This window comes from Gadus chalcogrammus, chromosome 7, assembly GCF_026213295.1.
Source record: "Gadus chalcogrammus isolate NIFS_2021 chromosome 7, NIFS_Gcha_1.0, whole genome shotgun sequence".
In the NCBI taxonomy this organism is placed as follows: domain Eukaryota; kingdom Metazoa; phylum Chordata; class Actinopteri; order Gadiformes; family Gadidae; genus Gadus; species Gadus chalcogrammus.
The window spans coordinates 27,310,337-27,330,027 of NC_079418.1; the positions used below are offsets into that span (position 1 = coordinate 27,310,337).

The following is a 19,691-nucleotide window of genomic DNA, read 5'->3' on the forward strand; positions in this document are numbered from 1 at the left end:
CAATCCGAGATTGGATGTTGAAAGTAGTTTGTTACTTCAAACTTTTTTTTTAAATATCGACCAGCTGGTCTATATGTAAACACTTCAATAGGACTGAGTCTTAGATTAGCCCTGGTGGCCAATCATTTTATTATAGCGGCCAATCATTTTATTATAGCCCTCCCCGTCCCGCCCTCCCCATAAGAAGGCCCCCTATATTGACGTGTGATGGAAGGTAGACACATGCTGTTATGGGATAGAAAACCGAAAATACGTAATTGATATCAAAAGCCAGAGCTGTCAAGACCCACCCAAACTGGTCTGCTGCTGAGACACCAATTTGTGTTAAAGAAGAGAATAGTTTCAGCCAGATTTTGAGCTAAAGAAAGCCTCCATGCTGAGCTGTCCAAACAGCATTTCCAGATTTGGATGAACACGTTTGATTTGTTGCCATGCCAACGATTAAAGGTAACCAGGTAGCCAATGAGCGATGGTTAAGATCTGTAAAAGTTGAGACTATTATCAGGAGACAGTGTTTATTAATTTATTGTTTGGTTGTATTTCATGCGGTTATATATTTCCCTTATCCTGAAGGTAGTTCACAGCTAGAAAGATGGAATGTAACAGAAACCGATAGTCACAAGACTAGACACATGTGCTTACTGGGATAACAGTGGGCTACCTATCAATGTCTTGTCCCTCACACCTTCAGATGATTGCTGTGATGTTCCCTTCCTTGCGAGTTATTGTAATAACGTCATTTGGAAAATGACATGGTAGGAAATTAATCATCAGTTTGTACCCATTAAAGATGCAGGCTAATATTAGAAGGCCTCCTGGGAACTGCTTTTCCCCCCAACCAATGATCTACGGTAAGAGTTTGGTTTATTTTGTTTAGTTTGAGATAACTTATGAACTTACCTCAGTATTTGTTATCAAGTAAGGTGGTCAACCTGGGACTTCATTAACGGCAGTATTAAAGGCACCCAGTGCAACTTTATGTAAACATTCAATGAAAAATAAACATTCAATTTCTAGTATTTTTTACACATAGTAAGTTTCAATAACTCCATACCATTACATATCGACATTCAAGGAGCAAAGATGAGACGTCGCTGTGTGGTGAGAACTGATAGAAAATCGTAAACAACAACAATCGCCGGTGGGGAGAGAAGCCATTTTTCCATTGACTGGAAGCCTGCTTTATTTATTGTAGGTTACAAAAAATAAAGAAAATGGCGGCATTGTTGTTGTTATCGATTTTCTATCAGTTCTCACCACACAACGACGTCTCATCTTTGCTGCTTGAATGTCGGTATGTAATGGTATGGAGTTAATGAAACTTACTACGTGTAAAAAAGACTAGAAATTGAATGTTTATTTTTAAGCCTCGAAAGTTGCACTGGGTGCCTTTAAACTTGTCCTTGTATAAAAAGTTTTAATATCCAATATTATTGCAAGTGTAAAACACTAAACACGGTTTCAGTGTTTAGTGTGTTTTAGTGTTTAGCTTAGTTACAAATCCCATTACGGGTGTGTCGACACAAAGACCTAACTAAACACATTCATTCAATTATAGTTTGAAAGCTTCATTTTTGAAGTCAGCATATTCTTATTTTCTGTCCATAGTTTATGAAATGCATATTTGTTTGATGATCATAATCTATTTTACCTTTAGCTGTTCAGTAGCTATGATATGTAGAAAGCAATCTTTGTTTGTTTTCAATGTTTCGCTTATACAAATCGGAACAGCACATCTATCTATATTCAATGAAAATTGCCTTTCCTATTTTGCTATTTTAAAATAGCCTTCCTATGCTACAATCTCTAAGTGTATATGCCTGATAATGGGGGAGCAGCCATGTGAATGTTTTATTATCATGTATTCACAGTTTGTAGGCCTATGTATGCCTGCCTATTATTTCACATTTTGATTGATGACCCAGGCATCTGTCTCGAGCTGAAATGAGGCAGCCTTCTCCCCATGCTCGCTGTGGGGAATGTTAATTTTGAAAGACCCGCCATCTTTCCCCATTTGCCAATGTGGGGAAGAATGTCCGGAAAAATAAGGAATAACTTGTTTATTTTCGAGATAAATGTTACTGCACCGGGTAAGAAACACTATCACAAATCGGCTGATGTTATGTTTATTGAGGCAAACGGCCATGTCGATTGTCGAAGGATTTATTTGTGTGTGTTTATTGCCGCCTAGTGGTTAGATTACATATTGCATTGATCAGTCCTTTACAAATTAGTTTCGGTTTTGTAACATTCCCTCTAAAGACTGAAATTAAAATGTGCTGATATCGTTATGAGGATTTTATGAATTAATACTAACATTCAACTTTATAAAGAAACAAAAATCCGTTTCTTTTTGGTTCAGTCTATTGTTCAGACATGAAGCTACAGACTCGATTCGTTCTTCTTTTGATTCTATTTTCTGGAGTTGATGTTGTAATGGACATCCCTTCTTTATCTATGGTCATTTGGACATAATGTTACCTGTGTTCATCGTTTGTGTTCTCAATGCTTACATAACTAAATGTTCACACATCATGCTTTTCAACTGATTCCTGTATTACACATTAAATTAACAAAAAATAACAACCACAATCTGACAGTTTTTTATTTCTGACCAATTTTTTGCTTTATTCACAAAAAGAAGTTGTTCAATTTCTACTGTTGATTTCAAAAGCAGCGTGTCACACACCTACCCCCTCGTACTCTGCGAAGTATTACTGTAGGACTTCACAGAGGGCTGCGGTCCCCCCAGAAAGTAGCACTCCTTCGGGGCAGAACTTCTCACTCTACGACACGTTTTACATAAAGTGGCAGGCATTGAATGCATATATATATATATATATATATAAATATATATATATACATATAATATTTACAAAGGAGATACGGCAACGAAGCAGAAGGCAGTAAATGATTGGGGGGAAAGGCGTGTGCTAATCATCTCGATCCATGTCTCTTCTCTTTGTGTGAGAAAGCGTTATATTTGCAGGGGGTAAGAGAAAAGGGTCTTCCAATGTGTGGGAATCCGAGCTATGTATTTGAAAGATCCACAATGACTTATTTAGTTTCTGCCAAAGTCTCACATCAAAGACAGAGGGCCCAACCCTGGTGATTTGTGCATGACGAACCACAGCTCACTGGTGACAACGTACAGTAATAGAGGAGTTAAATAAAAGCGTGAGGCTTTGAACCGCCCGACGGCAGAGAATGCGTGAACGCTCAAACACTGACAGCAGAGAACGTGTGCATGATTTCACGGAAAGGAAAATGGAAATGGAACATTATTTCATTGTTATATATGGTAATAAAAATATAACTGATGGTATCTAGAGCCATAGCTTAGTGAATGTGAATCCTTCACAGAATGTACCTATATCCTTCGATAAATCATGTTATGGTCTAGCTCATTATTTTTATCTCAGTCGCTGCTGACTATTTTACATATGGTTCTGCCTGCATCCTATTGAGCAGTGAGAAGTGCATGAACGATGGCACCTACACACTTCTACTAAGATCCGATATTCACACCAAGGCAGAGGCACCTCATTCCTACTTTAATGAAAAGAAAACCTATAAGCCAAAATTTCTCAAAGTTAAAGCAGCTAATGCTTTGGTTAATGCATTTTTTATGTTTGTGGGTTTCTTTATTGTTACCGTAGTTTCTTCGACGTGAACTTTGATCTTGTTTAAAAAGTTTAGATGGACCTCTATCTGTTTTGAGTCTGATCATTACCATTTCTTTACAGTTTAGCGTGATAACATCCATCTTAATTATTATTACTCCTGAAGAGAGTATCAAGCACAATTGGATAAAAGCAACATTGAAACAACATGGAAAAGTTTAAGGCTCGTCCTCATTAACAGAGATGAAAAACGTTTAATATATCGAATGACTTATTCAACTATAAGTCAATCATTTGGAAAAAAAATGACCCCTCAAAAACCAACCGAGAAACCAAGGCATTAAGGACTTACAAAAGAAAAGGAAAAAGATCCTGCTCTGTGCAGATGATTGTAATCCATTGTTGTTTACATCTTACAACACGTCTCCACCCCCATCCTGTAGGGCTCCCTAGCTCCTAGAGACCCTCTCCAAAGCATAGAGAGAAAGTGCACGCGCACACACACACACACACACACACACACACACACACACACACACACACACACACACACACACACACACACACCAAACGCACACACACACACACACACACACACAGACACACACACAAAAAGCCTAAAGCAATGTGAGCAGTGTGAGCCACCTAGTGAAAGCTAACCGGCTTTGTTCAGTCTGTAGCTGTGGCTCGTCGACTTAAAGCACTGGATCAAAAGATGTAGTCCTGCGTCATCTTGAGGGAGGGCATGGCCTCGTTGACGTTCTGGTCCAGCCGGTGGTACTCCACCGTGTTGCGGGAGCACAAGCTGTCCCTCCAGCGGCGACTCTGGGCCAAAAGTAGGATCTGAGGGAGAAGGTCATCATTCATTTGGTTGTGTGGTTAGGTAGTAACACAGTAGACACTTGGGCTGCAAACGGATACTAGGGAAAGAGAGTATTCGTTAAGCAAACCATAAAAGATTCCAGAAATATTGTAATCAAAAATCGCTTATCTTATACATACATTTTGTATTATGTTGAGGATATATAACTATAAATATAACTGGTTGAAATATGCTATTTTTCTGCCAAAAATGCATGGGGTTGCATGAGCCAACTCGTCTAATGCAGTTTTCTGTGAGCATGCTATATATATATATATATATATATATATAGTATATATATATATATATATATAATATTCCCATCCCTAATATGGGAGTTAAATAAAAGCTCCCATATTTTTTATGGGAGCTTTGCTTTGCCGCTGCGTGTCGGGGCCGGACAACGCCCCTTAACAGTGGTATAATGAGCACATACCACAGCCTGGCGTGATCTATTGCTTAAATTTATTTATTTATTTATTTATTTATTTATTTATTTATTTATTTATTTATTTATTATTATTTATTTATTAGGGATGGGAATCTCTTGGCACCTCACGATATCGATTTGATTCCTTCCTATTATGAGGTCAACGATTCGATTCTAAAGCGATTATCGATGCATCTCGATGCGTCGATGCAACAATTTTTTTTATGTACATTTCCATGCATGATTTTCCAAAATATATACACATCTGAGTTTGCTACTCAGAGTTTGCTAATCACTTCCTACTTTTTTGATGATCATTAAAGACATCAACAGATGAATTAAATTATCTAATATTTTATTTTATCTGCATCGAGACGGAATCGTTCTAGAGATAATTGCGATGCATCAAAGAATCTTTTATTTTTCCCACCCCTAATATATATATACATTGTATACATATAACAGCCGTACATCGGTATCAGACCCTAGAATCGACTAGAACACTAATATTGGTCGGGCCCTAGCCATTATACTACGTTTTGTTGATTTACTTTGATCAAGAGTTGTAGCACCCCCTGTTGTCAACTCTAGAGTGGTTGAGGTCAGCGTCTTTCCCCCCCCCCCCCCCCCCGACTTCCATTATAAAACTGTCCGCCTGTGCTCCCCATCCGTCCCCATCTCTTACCTTTCTCTTGTTGTGGTAGGGTTATGTAGACGATGGCAACCAGGAAGGCCAGGATCACCAGGTGGAAGAAGAAGTGGGAGTCCTGGTCCTCCGTGGCCGTGTAGCCCGGCCCCGGTGCCCGGTCATGGTTCCCCTCCAGCTCCTTGCCCTGGTCGTTGGTTCTATCTGTGTCATGGTCTGGCAGCTGGTACCTGCTTTCACTAGGGAGGTGGCTCCCATAGACATTCCCCTCGTCGTCGTCGTATTCTTCCGTGGTGTCGGAGGAGTCTGGTTCTGCCGGGTCCTCGAGGGTCGGGAACATCTGGGGGGGCCGTGTTCTGCTCTGTGGGGGAGGGCCGTCAGTAGTGGAGGGCTGGGGCTCTGTGGCAGGGGCTGGGGGCTGCTCTTTGGCGGTGGGCTCGGTGATTTTTGGAGCAGTGGCAGTGGTGGTGGTGGGGTTCGGGGTGGTGGTAGTGGTGGGGGTGGGGGTGGTAGTGGTGGTGGGGGTGGTAGTGGTAGTGGTGGTGTTGGTGGTGGGGGGGTTAGGCGCAGGGGTGGTGGGAGGAGCCTCTGGAGCACTCGTGTCTCGGCCAGGCTCGGCGTCCGCAGTAGGGAGGGTTGTGGAAAGCTCCGGTGGTGTCACTTCCTCTTTTTGTTCTCTGATTTGGAGCATCTGACTCATCCAGTACCACCGCGCGTGTCTCAGGGGACTGGACTGTGACAGGATTGGTTTGATTGGTTTGAGGGGCGCGTTCAGATGATGGTCATCCAGCGTAGAGGAACCAGTCTGAGCAGACAAGGCTGTTGCCGTGAGCACGGGGCCGGCGTTGGCTGTCGTCTGTCCTGCGTCGGGTTCTGGTTTCTTTTTATCCTCGACGGCTGTCAGTTCTTCGTGGGTATCATTTGACCCAGGAAGGACAACTTTTGTCATAAAAGAAAAAGGGAGAAAAAAATTATGACACCATCTCATGGCATAATCATAGCCTTCATCATTCAGTATTTCACAGTGAGCCCACTCAAGGTAACATGCCAAATGTAGAGCATCTATTGTAATAAAGACGCTGAATTTTTGTCATTAAAGATGGTTGGTTTAAGGGTGTGCATGAATGTTGGGAACCTTGCATCACCAAGACTTCTACAGTATACACCATAATGTGCCCCCCCCTTTGCAAGGGCTCAAACCTGTGCAAGGCCCAAACCAAGCTCAGTACATTACCGTGTCGGCCCAAGACAGCGCTCTACAAAGTTTAGTAGATATTATGCCCGAGACAGAATGACTGTAGTGTTTTTCATTTTAGAGGGTTACACAAGAAAAAGGCCTACATTGTTAAGCCTGAGAAGTGGTAGGATATAAACAAATGGCGACAACGACATCAACCTTTTACACACTTAGTAGTTAGAACCCATACATATACCCCTTACCCCACACACAACGACAGTCCTCTCAAGTCTGTCAGCCCTAGCTAATAAATACTATTACCAAGAAGAGTCAGAATGATGTTATTATGTGGATGACTGGTGGTGGTTGACCGATATGGGACAGTGAACAAAGGATAGTTGAACAGGTTTCCTCACAAAGGTAACATTCATACACATGGGCCCCGGGAAGCCTGCATAAACACTTGCTAGACAGGGCAGCTTTGTGGAACCAATGGCTGCCAACGTCTCTGCAGGAATTTGCAATGAAATCTTGCTAGGTCCAGTCTAGGTTCCTCAGCCAATGCCGAGATTGTTTTAACTTGAACATTTTTTAAAGCAACATATTATTCATGTTATTTGTTTACCTCCAATTGTTTTGTAATTTTAAGGAAGGCTATAAGGCTTTTGAAGAGATCAGTCACTCATAAAAAACGGCACGCCATCATGACAAAAATAAAGGCGCTGTCATGTTAATTGGGTGACTAAGAGTAATGGCCGTTCTCGTGAACTGGCTCCAGCTGGTTTGAGGGAGGCCTGCCCAAATCGTCAAGTATAAGATCATAAATATTCCACCTTCCTCGATTAACTGGGACAGTGGTCCCATTGTAACTGAATAGAGCGGACCTGTCCAGATCAGTTTGAGTGTACATAGCCTAGGGATACTTCAGTCTTCCCAAAGTCTGAAAAAAATCATATGGTCTATTCAAGATTACAATTTTCAAATAGTGTGTTTAAGTTTTAAGTTGAACAACCTCTCTATGTCCGACATGTGATGATGAATTTGGATGTCAAAGGGAAAGTAAATAAATGATACAGAGACGTCACAACAGGATACGATATCAGTCATCAACATCAAACTGTGACAATGCTGACACTATTTGGACTACTTCACTCTCCTTTTCCCACAGAAGGACTTGAGATAACGATCGACCACCTCAAAGGGTTTGAATCAGATGTGCAGTTATTAACCTGACAGTGGGTGCTCTTACATCCTGTAATATATGACCGACCAGGTCATAACACCCCCAGAGCCATGACGTCACAGGCCGCGGGCAAAGTCCGTCAGTCGTTTAGTTACAGAGCTAACTTCTCGTCCTATGATGACTTTACCTGCCTACAAGCACACCCACCTTGATGTATCAAAAATGCAAAGTATATACATTGACTGTCATCACGTCTCTCACCTGACAGTCATTAGCTTGGTAACTGTACACTTTGCTAGCATTGCCTAATATTAGCTATAATGATAGCAACATCGAGGTTGTGGATCGGATTTAAATGGAGAAAAGTGATCTTACCGTCAGAGGCATGTTTGTGGGGGCCGATAGAGAACATTGAGTGAACAGTTGTAGAGTAATACAAATAGAAAGAGCGTAGAGGCTTCTCCTGCCGAGTACCATCTTCCTACACGTCGCCATCTTGGTGTGTAATGACTGGGGGCGTGGCCTGAGGGGCTAGGGCAGCGCGAGGACGTGGAGGTGGGCTGCAGTTTCCGTGTTAATCAGATGGACATCAGGCTCTACCGAGGCATTTTCTCCATTATGAACTTAGCACACCTAAGGCAAACATGTTTTCAAGAAGTTACTTCAAAAATTGCTTTCCATTTCATTCTGGACGAACAAGCATAAGACAAATTTGGCAAAAAATAGAGTAGAGTGTAATATTGAATGAACTCCATGTGGCTGGGTGATAAGAAATTGATCATAACAAGGGAAATCTGGTTCAAGATGATCTTTATTAAAGTCAGGGAGTAACAATACTGTCAGGTTCACCAGGCTTTGTTCAAACAACCACATTTGGAAGACTATCTTTTCATATCATGTTGTTTCTTCATTCTCATTACTGTGTTCCTCTTGAGGCTCTAAACAGTATTGATCACTATTGACCACTTCCCTCGGTCAGACCAAGAACTACTGACAGGTCTTTGCCTTTGTAAATATAAGCAGATTATGGTTAAAATATGTAAAGTCCAGTGGTAAAATAAAATTATTTTCACTATATTTAACAAAGGACATGATTCACACCAAATGCACAGACATAAGACAAAGTGAAACAAATAACACAGAATGTACACAACAGGTTGAGGAAGAGCTAAACAGCAGCTGCTTAGATTAAAACATTGACTATCACTTCTCCCGTTATAAATAACTCTAGGACACACTTCCCTCAGTCTGGACCTAACTAGAACATACTAGGACAGTTCTCTACTGTATAGTGTGGGACTACTGGCCAGACATGGAATGTGGCCGAACACGGAATGCTTTGACTTCAGGGTGGCATCTGGAGGAAAGCAACAGCACCATCTACTGTAGATATGAAACGTTTCAGTTCCATCTTTTTGCAATAGGTCCATAGTGTGATTCTGTGCCATTAGTTTTTATTTGTATCCACTTAAAATTAAAAAAGGATGAACAAATAGTATTGAGCATGATTGTAGTGGAATGAAAATTGGTCACAGGCACATTTCTACACGCTTTAGAATTCCCTGTTCCCTTTTACAAATCTAAAAATTCTAATTCCAGTCCCGTTGTAATCCTTCACGGGCCCCATGTTCAAAATATATTCTCTTAAAGTGTTCCAGTTAAGATCCAGTGTGCTAGATCATGATTGGAAAAGTATGATTATAATGATGGTGCCTTGATTCAACTTGGGCACATCTAGGGAGCAACGGGGGCGGGAGAGGGGGTGAAGGTTAGCTATCGTCAATCAAATGATCCGGGCTTTCGATTGGTGGTATGGTGTGTAGGCAGGTCAGAGGGACTTAGTCTTCTTCTATGCCTGGAACTCCAGGCCAAGGCCAATCTTGTGGCCCCCGGCGTTGATGTTCTTCCCATCCAGGAGAGCAGAGAGGGTCAGCTTGATGCCTGCAGCACAGAGGAGAACAACCTCAGAGGAGATCCAACATGGGCTACCTCGCTAAGAGATGGCCTTGGGTCGCAGGTTTAACAGATTATTTATTATAATGTATTAATTAATGTTTCTGTATGAATTCACTTTCCTACACTAGAGTCTCTCGCACTGCAGCAATCTCAATTTTTTTAAATGTAAAAAAAATAAAACCCATCCACGAATGTCTCAATCGATCCAATGAACAGATGAATATGAAGAGATGCATCAAGAACCTTCTACGAAGACAAACACCAATACTGGTATAATACACTCCTCTACTCAATAAGGGTTCCACCTAGGGCTGAATAGTCAGGTTGAATCGTTGTTCAGCGATCTGTTCATTTCAACGCGTGTTGATCTTGTTAAAACCAGTTAAAGTGGAAAAGATCTTGGCTATTCAGGCACCGCAATAAAGCAATCCAAGGCCAGGAACTATTGTGACATTCCAGTGTTTCCAGTGAGTGTGCACCAAGCCGTGCTAGGGCTACAACTTTTGGGAGTGCAACTACCAGAGCATAGATGCAAGCGCACGTGTACCATTGAATTAATTTACTTAAGACATATTTTACTTGGTTTGTTTCAGACGGATGGATCACACACACAACTGTATTTGCGATCTCCAACTCGTCCCTCCAACTTTCTTGAGTAATCCGGTTACCGTAATGGCGTTTGATAGCCATTTATTTTTACACCACGCATTGTCAAATAATATTTTGAACTGGCAAATCGTTGGCAACCTGTGAATTTAGTTTATAACCCTTCATGATGCCATTTGTAGACCCTCACCTGGCTTCAGAGTCTGTGTGTAGCCAAGGCCCACCAGACTAGAGTTGTTCACTTTAGCCTGCGAAGGAAGGAGATTATATTTAATCATTTCAACTTGTAAGTCAAGAAAAACGTATTAAATCACACTTTCAATAAAAAGAAACCAATATTAAATCATAAAAACATTATTTTAATCATGATTGATTATATAATTCATAATTACAGTTAAAATAGCATTTCTAATTCTGCCAAGAAATGTCTCTTCCCCTTTGCATCCACACGGGTCCGCCAAAGCCCAAGTACCGAACATTTTTTTATATTATAACCTCAACTAAAATACAATCCGAATACCATGATCAAAGTATTGGGAAGGACTGTCGAAGTGATGAAGCTAACCAAACCACTCACAGAGAAGGCTGCGTCGGCATCAATCTGGTACTTGGCGGCGATGCCGAAGCGGGTGTTGCTGTTCCCCGCGGTCCAAGCCAGGTTGACGGCCGTCTCCAGCTGACTGTTGACCTTCTGGTAGATGGAGCCACCGAACTCGGTGCCGTCGTTGCTGAAGGAGAGAGGAAGAGACAAAGAGGGAACCCATTAAGTGAAAACGTCATATTTGGTATGCAAGAACTCGTGGTGAAGCTGGTTTGATCTTTCTAGGGACTTTAATACAATGTTGTGCCCAGACATTAGAACCCTGCATAAAGGATATATCCAGACAAGGTTCTTTGTAGCGAAGAGGTTATTTGAGGTGAAGTTGGATCTTTAAAAACGAAACCGTTAATCGTCATCAGTTCTTGACCGAAATATATTTTGCAACTATTATGCCAACTTAGTCTTTTCTTTTTTCCAGTGAAATCATCCCGTCAATATCTTTAACAAGACCTTCTGCTTCGTGACATTGAATGGCTTCTTAAGCATCAGTTTTCAACTCCCCATCCAGTTTGGAGTCAACATCTCTGATAAGAGACGATAAGGAGGGTTCCAGGAGCCCAGCAGGGTGCAAATCACCCTCAGCTCAATGTCTTCCTCTCGCCAACCCTTCCTCTCGTAGAGCTCTACCACCTCACCACATGCTGACCCGTCCGTCACTCTCCTAACCCAGGGCGACACGACGGTAAATCCAATCACCGTGGTTCTAAAAGGGAATGTAGTGGCTGGGAGGCTATTCATCAGACAAGGGTTAGCTAAAGGATAAAGCTCATTTGCTTCCGTCGGGTTAAGGTCTGAGGTGGGGTTTTTTTTTCTTCCTTCAGGGTGGCCAAGGATGGCATCTAGGATAGGTTCTAGCTTGTGTTGGAATGGGGACGTCCTTTGTTTGCATGCACAAACCAAACTAAAAGTAAATAAAAAATCTAAATCTATTTTGAACTAACGGCTGTTATCCCGATAAATTACACCCTGTACTGCAATACAGAAACTGCCATGGATCATTCACAAATCATCATCACCTCTGGCATCCACTTCGTTCTGACAAAATGATTACTAATCCATTTTAATAGTTTCTTCTGGCTTAGATGACATGATATATGGCCCAAATAAAAGTAGCGCTCTAAAAAAACGTTTGCGATCATCAGCCCTGCAAAAAATGCCTTACACATTAGTGTGCAGCTGGAACTCTTCGGTCTTGTATCCCACGGCAAAGTTGCTCTGGGTGACGCGGTTGCGGCCGGCCTCAAAGGTCATCTGGTAGCCGCCAGCCAGCCCTCGAAGCCCACCACCGCTGCACCATGGACCGCTGTGCCGTTGATGTCGTAGTCCACGTCGCAGCCAACGTTGACGTGCTCCCGCTTGTAAGCAGACTTGATCTTGCCGCTCTTCTTGCTGAGGTAGAGGAAGAGGTGAGAGAGGTAATTCCAACCTAGTTCTACTTGGGTTTTGAAGAACTTTAACATTAGTATGCCTGTATTGGTAAGCATCATAGTACCAATTCAAGTAGGCACTTTGGATACAAAGTTTCCATAGTGAAGGGAAAATAACAATTCCTCCATCAAACAGACTTGCTCCAGGAAACGACAATCTTTTCTTAGCGGAAACTTCCAGGGACAACTTGGAGAGATCATCAGTTGTTGTATAAGGTCACTTTGATATGCTTAGAAAATCAACAGCACAAAGTGTATTCCTCTTTACATGCAGCTTCCTGCCTGTTCAGATAATGAGAGAAGTCCTGTAGGACCAATCAGTTATTGGCTCTAGAAATGCCGGGGCCGAGGAGGTACCCAGGGCCCTTCCTGCTAGATGTCCAGCCCATACCACCAAACAACTGTTAACAAATGTTATCTTCCAACCAAAGAGAACCGCCTGCTATTCTTACCCAGTATTGGGCGAGAAGGAGGAGTCAAAGGTCAGCTTCAGCCCCTTAGCCAGCTGTACACAAAGAGAAGATCAAAATATGGCATGAAGTCTCCATTAACAACTGATTACTTGTCAAATACAATATCCAAGTTAACTCCCAAAGCAATAGTGTGAAATATAGCATGCTTCAGCACAAGATTACACAGCGAGCCTCTTTTCTCAAGAGGCTAGTTCATAATTTTTTCTAAGCTTTTTCATAATTGAAATGATTTCAGGGGTTGAGTAGAATTGCGTAGAAAATTAGTGTCCAAAACTAAATCGTTGGGACACAACAGTTTAGTTGCAATTAAACATTCTCTTGTAGCGCCAACTGCTATTGAGATAAAGGATCAATAAATATAAATCGAGTGATAACTATAGGTGGCATTGGCAACACATAAGCCTGTGTATTCAGTATATAGGTAGATACATAGTAAGTATTAATAATAGGCTTAATGAGAGCATTCAAATTTCAAATACAATTTGAATATAAAAATAAAGAATGAAATTGGAATGGAATATTGGAAGAGGAAGATTAACTCTAAGCTCATATCCTTAAACCATCCATGTGCAGCCATCAGCAGCTTGGCTGAACAGGACAGCGCCTCACCTGGTCCTCCAGGGTGATCTCAGTGCCTAGGGTGTTGTCCGTGTTCCACTTCTCTGTGAGGGTCAGGCCGTGCTCTGCCCACTTGTACTTGGTCTCCAAGGAACCGGACACCTTGCTGGTCTCTGTGTTGGCAGAGCCGGTGCTGTTGAACTCCTACCGAGGGGGGGGAGAGAGGCAGTATGTAGGGGGGAAAGATATGCTGTCATGTGATGCACCAAAACAGTAGACATTAGAGATAATACTTGCAACCCTCTGTTCTTAGGAAATCTTCAGCAAGACATGCAAGGCATATACATCGATCATCTTTTAATACGTTCCTGACAATTAGCCTGGCTTGCAAATCATGTACCCGTACGATTCAATATATTCTCTTAACATATTTAAAACAAAAATAATCTTGTAGGCCAACAATAGGGCATATTTGGATAACAAAAGCGAAAAATTATTCTTCAGTTATAGAAATTACTGGAAGAAAACGCCAATCCAGAATGATTAACATAGCTGTGACGGCCGTTAGGACCTGTGGCATGAATGGATGTAGTCGGATAAGCTGCCACTTCACTACGTGTCCGACAGCACTCTGAAGTCAAGGGCCCTTTGGAGGGTTGAGAGGAAGCTGGCAGGAGTGTTGACTAGTAATGTGAAACCACTCTGGAGAGACACTCACCAGTCCATTCTCAGACTTCGTCTTCAAGTCCAGCTTGATGAGACCAAAGCCTGAACAAAAGAGAGGAAGAATATTAAATCATATCTCTGAAAACCTAAAAACCATTAGCGGAAGATGCCAAACAATGATGAAGTGCTGCATGGCTTCTCAGATGTCCTCATGTACCTACATACAACCTCTACACATTTAAATAAGTCACTAAGGTGGTGCAAGATATTGAACATGTACATACAAGAACCATTTCTAGTTGTACATGTACTAGAAATGGTAGAACAATGTGCACATTGCCTGCTTATACCCTCATTGGTGCTAGGATATTTAGAATGCAGTTAGAAAATTACCGTTTGTGGAATGACATTGATTTAGATCTGTCCACCACTCTTCTACATATATGCTTATAGGTAAGGTCAAAGTCACAGTCACAATGGGGGCTTAAAGGCTTATCGCAAAATCACACACAAGCATATATATTCATAAGTCGTACATCTCGCAACCCTTTTTGATGGTAGATCTACAGTACAATACGAATACCACCCCTGTTTATTGTTCTACTCATCAATGCAATTAGGTGTTAAAGACCAGTTTTGGAGGAGTCACACTGCCAATGCTAATGGACCATACAAACATATTTAATACAGTTTTGTTGTTTTTTGACATTGTTTCATGTCTGACCCATTGCTCCCATAGTATGAGAGGAGGCCTACTTCCCATTAACACACGCCGTGTTTAAAACATTTAAATAGCATCCAACTACGTTTTATATCATTATGAATACCCTTCTTAAAAAACATTAACCCCCTGCTTGCCAAAACATGTAATTTCTATGACCTCAAATGAATAGTTTGTCGTGCCAAAACTAAAGCCTGGGGAGAACCATAGAACATTCAATTCATATTTCAGTATTATTAAAACCAGTGAGTTTAGAGTCCATCTCTATTGGTCTTGCATATTTTCCATCTCAACGGTGTCATACTGAGCTATTCCATTAATGTTCTAATATGCGAATAGAATACTAAACAGGATAATTGATCCCATGTCTATGACCATTCTGATTCCATCATTTCTAGGTTAAGTTGCCCTGAAGGGTTGACCTAAAGAGTTATCGGACTGAGGGATGTCTGGAGATCTGTCCCTACTCAGCACTACTTCCTTTAGAACAGTTCCATTACATGTTTTAAGAGTTCACTTGATAATAGACATGCATGATCTAACCAAAACAGGCCTCAACTGGGAAATAAAAAATTGAACTCTCAATGGTTGTGTGGTTAAGCACAGCAGTGCATATTTCACAAACATGACCCAAGGACATCCGCTTTACTGACTTCGCAACTTTCCAGCTAAATTGACGTAATCTGACCATGAATATCGCAATAACTGCAGTCCGCATGATTGTGGCCCATGGGCGCTCACTAGTGATGGGTCGGTCGCGAACGATTCGGTCAGAACGAACGAATCCCGAAGGTGAACGACGAGAACTGATTCCAAAAACAAGAGAACTGATTCCTTTTTTTCTAAACATATAACAAAAATATGTTCACGTAAATAAAATATACAACCGAACGGAGCTTTGTCCCCCCGCGACCTTATATTGATTAGGGCCCGACCAATATTGATTTTTGAGTGCCGATGCCGATGCCGATTATTTTCAGAGAAAAATTACGATTACGATTTAATCGGCCGATTAAAAAAAAAAAAGAAAAAAGCATATAAAACGTAGTTTTTGATACCTTAAATATACTTTAAACACTTTTGACGAATATGTGAATTGAATGCAGAACATTTGAGTGTTTTAGAATACATTTACAGTCAAAAATTAGTGTAATGTAAAATGTAAAATAAATAACTAACTCCCAATGTGCTGCGCTCGTGAGCAGTGACTAACACGTGCGTGCTGAGCAGTATGGTCTCACCGTTAGAGTCTACAGTATAACAAATTAACATGGCCTGGGACCTAAAGAAAAACAGGCACAACATGCTCAAACAACGCGTCTTGTGTACATTGGTGAGGTGAGCGAGCAGCTGCCTGAGCGAGCGTGCTTTCATGTAGTACGGTAAAATTCAATCTCTTCTTTTTTACTCCAGCTAAAGTTGTTAGTTAGCAAGGCGAGTAGGAGCGCAATCTGCAGGATACTAAGCGCAATAGCATTTAAAAAAAAATAAAAAATAAAAAAATAAAATAAAATCGGTTGTAATCTGCGTCTTTTTGGCCGATGCCGATTATTTTCAAAAAGGCTATAATCGGCCGATTAAATCGGTCGGGCCCTTTGATTGAGTCTAAAACATTCTCAACGATTCAGCCAATGAGAGTACTACAGCAGGTAGCAATCTGCTACCTGCTGTAGTTAACGATCACTCTAGGCTTCAATATCATGCAAGCACTTTGTTTTATTTTTATTTTGTTCTACATCACAATTGCATGCTTTAATAAAGTATGTTTTTTTTACCTACCATTACGAGTCCCGTTTGGTCTAGCAGGGAATTCGCACAATGGTGGTGCTGCTGCTTGCTTACGCTCTTCACTGCTTATTAGCGCTACTTGGAAGACGCCATTAAATCCTTACTGCACCCCATTATGTATTATGGATATTTATGAGCAAAAAAAAAGGCGCGCATGTGCTTTATATATATGCTTAATATTTATACTTGACCTGGGTAAGAACATTAGAAAGTAGTAGGCTATATGCATGTTGATTAACATTTATTCCATGATTTTCGATTCCCTGCCAAATGACGCAACAGACCATCTGACTTAACGAATGAATCAAACAAGCAAATCAAACAAACAAATCGTGATAGTGAACAGAACTGAACGAACTGATTCCCAGAAATAATCATTTCATCCCTCAGCTCATCCCTAGCGCTCACCATATCCCTTAGTGAAAACATCCTTGGCGGACTTTCCAAGGTCAACGTAGGTAGGAGGTACGGCCATTATCTGAAAAAAAAAAAAGCATAGGGTTAGAGGAGTCAGGTGTGCGACACATTCGATAGTAAGCAATTCAGAGATGGAGATAAATCACTGGAATAAACTTCCACTGCAACGATTTTTCCCTTTAAAATGGATAACATAAATTATAGTCATGGTACTGGTAGGGCAGGCCTTCAGTACAGCAAGACCCAACAGTGACACAGCAGCTAGGAGAAGAAAAGGTAGCCATAGCAACAGACTGACCGATCCAATGAGACAGGGCAAAGGGCAGTGTCTTTGAAAGAGAAAGGTTCTAGCACTGACTGCATATTGTCTACCCAAACATAAAATACACAACTGTACTACCAAAATACCGCCCTTGTATGCAGTTACTTATTCCAAAATACCAATGTCTTTGGCCAATGTTTTAGCAATTCATGAAAAGATCCTTCAGATAACTTTTAGTTTAACCTTGACCGTACTGATTGGTTGTGAAATACATTTCCATTTCCTTATAAAGTCGACGTCAGATAGTTTCCATTGAACACACCTATCAGGTTCATGCGGTGATCCCTTTTGTCTGCCGAGTTTTTTCTAAAGACGGTCGATAACGTTGGAATTTCTGGGGGCAAGCTTTGGCTTTTTACAGCCACAAACGTAGACGTGTTTAATACAAATATTTGGCGACAAAGATAAAGCATCCCAAACGTATCATATTGCGTGTTATCTACATGAAATATGGCAATAAGGATTACAAATGTCTCAAAATTAACCTATACAAAAATGTCCAGAAGTGTTTCGTCTGAAAATGCACCATTCCGGGCCCAGGACTTTCCACCTAGACAGATGGTCTCTGCTGGCATTTAAACCGAACAATGTTAAGCTTTTGGAGCACTCGCCTTTTTGTCCCTCGTATAAACATGGATACACAGCCGCTCAAATAGCTAAACCACTCGTCCATTCTGCAGCCTTTGAGTCTGAAACATCGTCCAGCAAACCCTCACCGAGAACCGATAGCTGAACTAACGTGAGGCCTTTCTGTGGCGAGATGCTGACATTTCACACAGGTCTGGAACAAAGTAGCTACATAAAAGCAGTGTTTGACGTGGGCTTCATTGTGGTTCATTTGAAAGATGACCCACATGTAGACCTACCATTCACAAGATCCTAAACTAGCTCAACTTTGAAAATAAACTGAGATTGATGCAAAAGTTTAGACCAAACATTAACCTTGAATAACCCTTGGTGGGGTGTAACCGGTGTAACCAGTACTGAACGTGATGACACATGACGCTCAGCCAACAAACTGAACTCAAATAACGTGACTGAGTATTAGTTTAGTTAATTTAGTGGACACTCCTCCATCGTGGGAAGAACATAGGATCATCTCCCGGTTCATGGAGCCCAGAAGGCAGGAGACGAGTCAAGGTGGCATCCCGGCTGTTAGCATAGCCGGCTAAAGATTAAAGTTGGCAAGCTGCAAAGGCCATCAGCTAGAGGTCTAAGGTAAGCACAGCGCGACAACACATCGTGTGTGGGTCGACTATCCCAACGGGGAAATAGAGCAGGCTCAATATCACAGGTGAACTAACCAGGTGAACTAAACGATCGCACTAGAGGATGTAGCTCGCAGGCTAACGTCAGTGTGTGAACTAGCGGCGGGCCTCGAGCATCCCTCCCCTCCCTTCCCGCCCTCCCGCTGCATCCCGCTGAGCAGCGCGTGACGGAGCCGCAGCACGCCACGCGGGCAAACCTCATCGGATGTCAGTTAGCTTTACACATTTGCCCTATATAAATGAAACCAATGCGGTGTTCATACATACCTCTGTCAGTGGTTTCCGAACCTGTCCAAGGGGTAGCTTGTGAACTGCACGAAGGGAGGAGTAAAAGAAGTTGGCGTAGCGTCACACACACAAGATGTCACGCCAGCCAAGAACGAAGCGCCGGTCAGCCACGCCCTCTTGAGTCATCTCATTGTGCGCGTGCGCAGTTGACTCGGGGATTCGGTTGCGACATCACGTGAAGCCGTGGAGCGATGCATCAGCCGCTGAACTGAGAACGGCAACTCAACCGGCCCGTTTGCAATTCAGCTGCTATCAGGTTGCGGGTCCCCGTGCACATATTGCCATCGCATATTGGTTGCTTGCAAAAGGGCTGCACACTCGGAATGATTAGGACTGGCTTACTATTGTGCAAAATATAGACCTGGAAAAAAAAGATATGATCAAAATGGCAATGAAACGAAAAAAAAAAAAGTTGTAGACTTTTTTTTTGCAGGAATCAGAATCGTCTGCCAAAAAATATATAGCGAACCAACTTGAGTCGTCATCCTAAAGATGCTAACCTTTAATCTATTCTAAACATTTACAAAGTTCAATAGGCCCCAGGGCTTTGTTTAGCCCACACCAATATGACACGACACAAGTAGGCCTAAACCTATTTTCTAGCCAGGCTACTTTATAAGCCTAGTAGGCTACTATGCGTCGCATGTGTTTCACCCGGTTACTAAATGCGTTTTTGCTT

General features: G+C 41.8%; 1 protein-coding gene and 1 pseudogene across 1 annotated transcript; both read right to left on the reverse strand.

Annotated features, from left to right (window-relative positions):
- Positions 1-4,244: 4,244 nt before the first annotated feature.
- LOC130386084 (keratinocyte-associated transmembrane protein 2-like) lies at positions 4,245-7,602 on the reverse strand (annotated as a pseudogene).
- A 1,092-nt stretch (positions 7,603-8,694) lies between these two features.
- LOC130386285 (voltage-dependent anion-selective channel protein 1-like) lies at positions 8,695-19,128 on the reverse strand. Its single transcript, XM_056595105.1, is given in 10 exon segments — positions 8,695-9,862; positions 10,674-10,731; positions 11,061-11,211; positions 12,247-12,346; positions 12,349-12,473; positions 12,964-13,016; positions 13,594-13,746; positions 14,261-14,310; positions 17,126-17,195; positions 18,992-19,128. Coding segments are annotated over 9 exon segments (849 nt in total). The 5' UTR covers positions 17,193-17,195; positions 18,992-19,128; the 3' UTR covers positions 8,695-9,770.
- Positions 19,129-19,691: the final 563 nt, after the last annotated feature.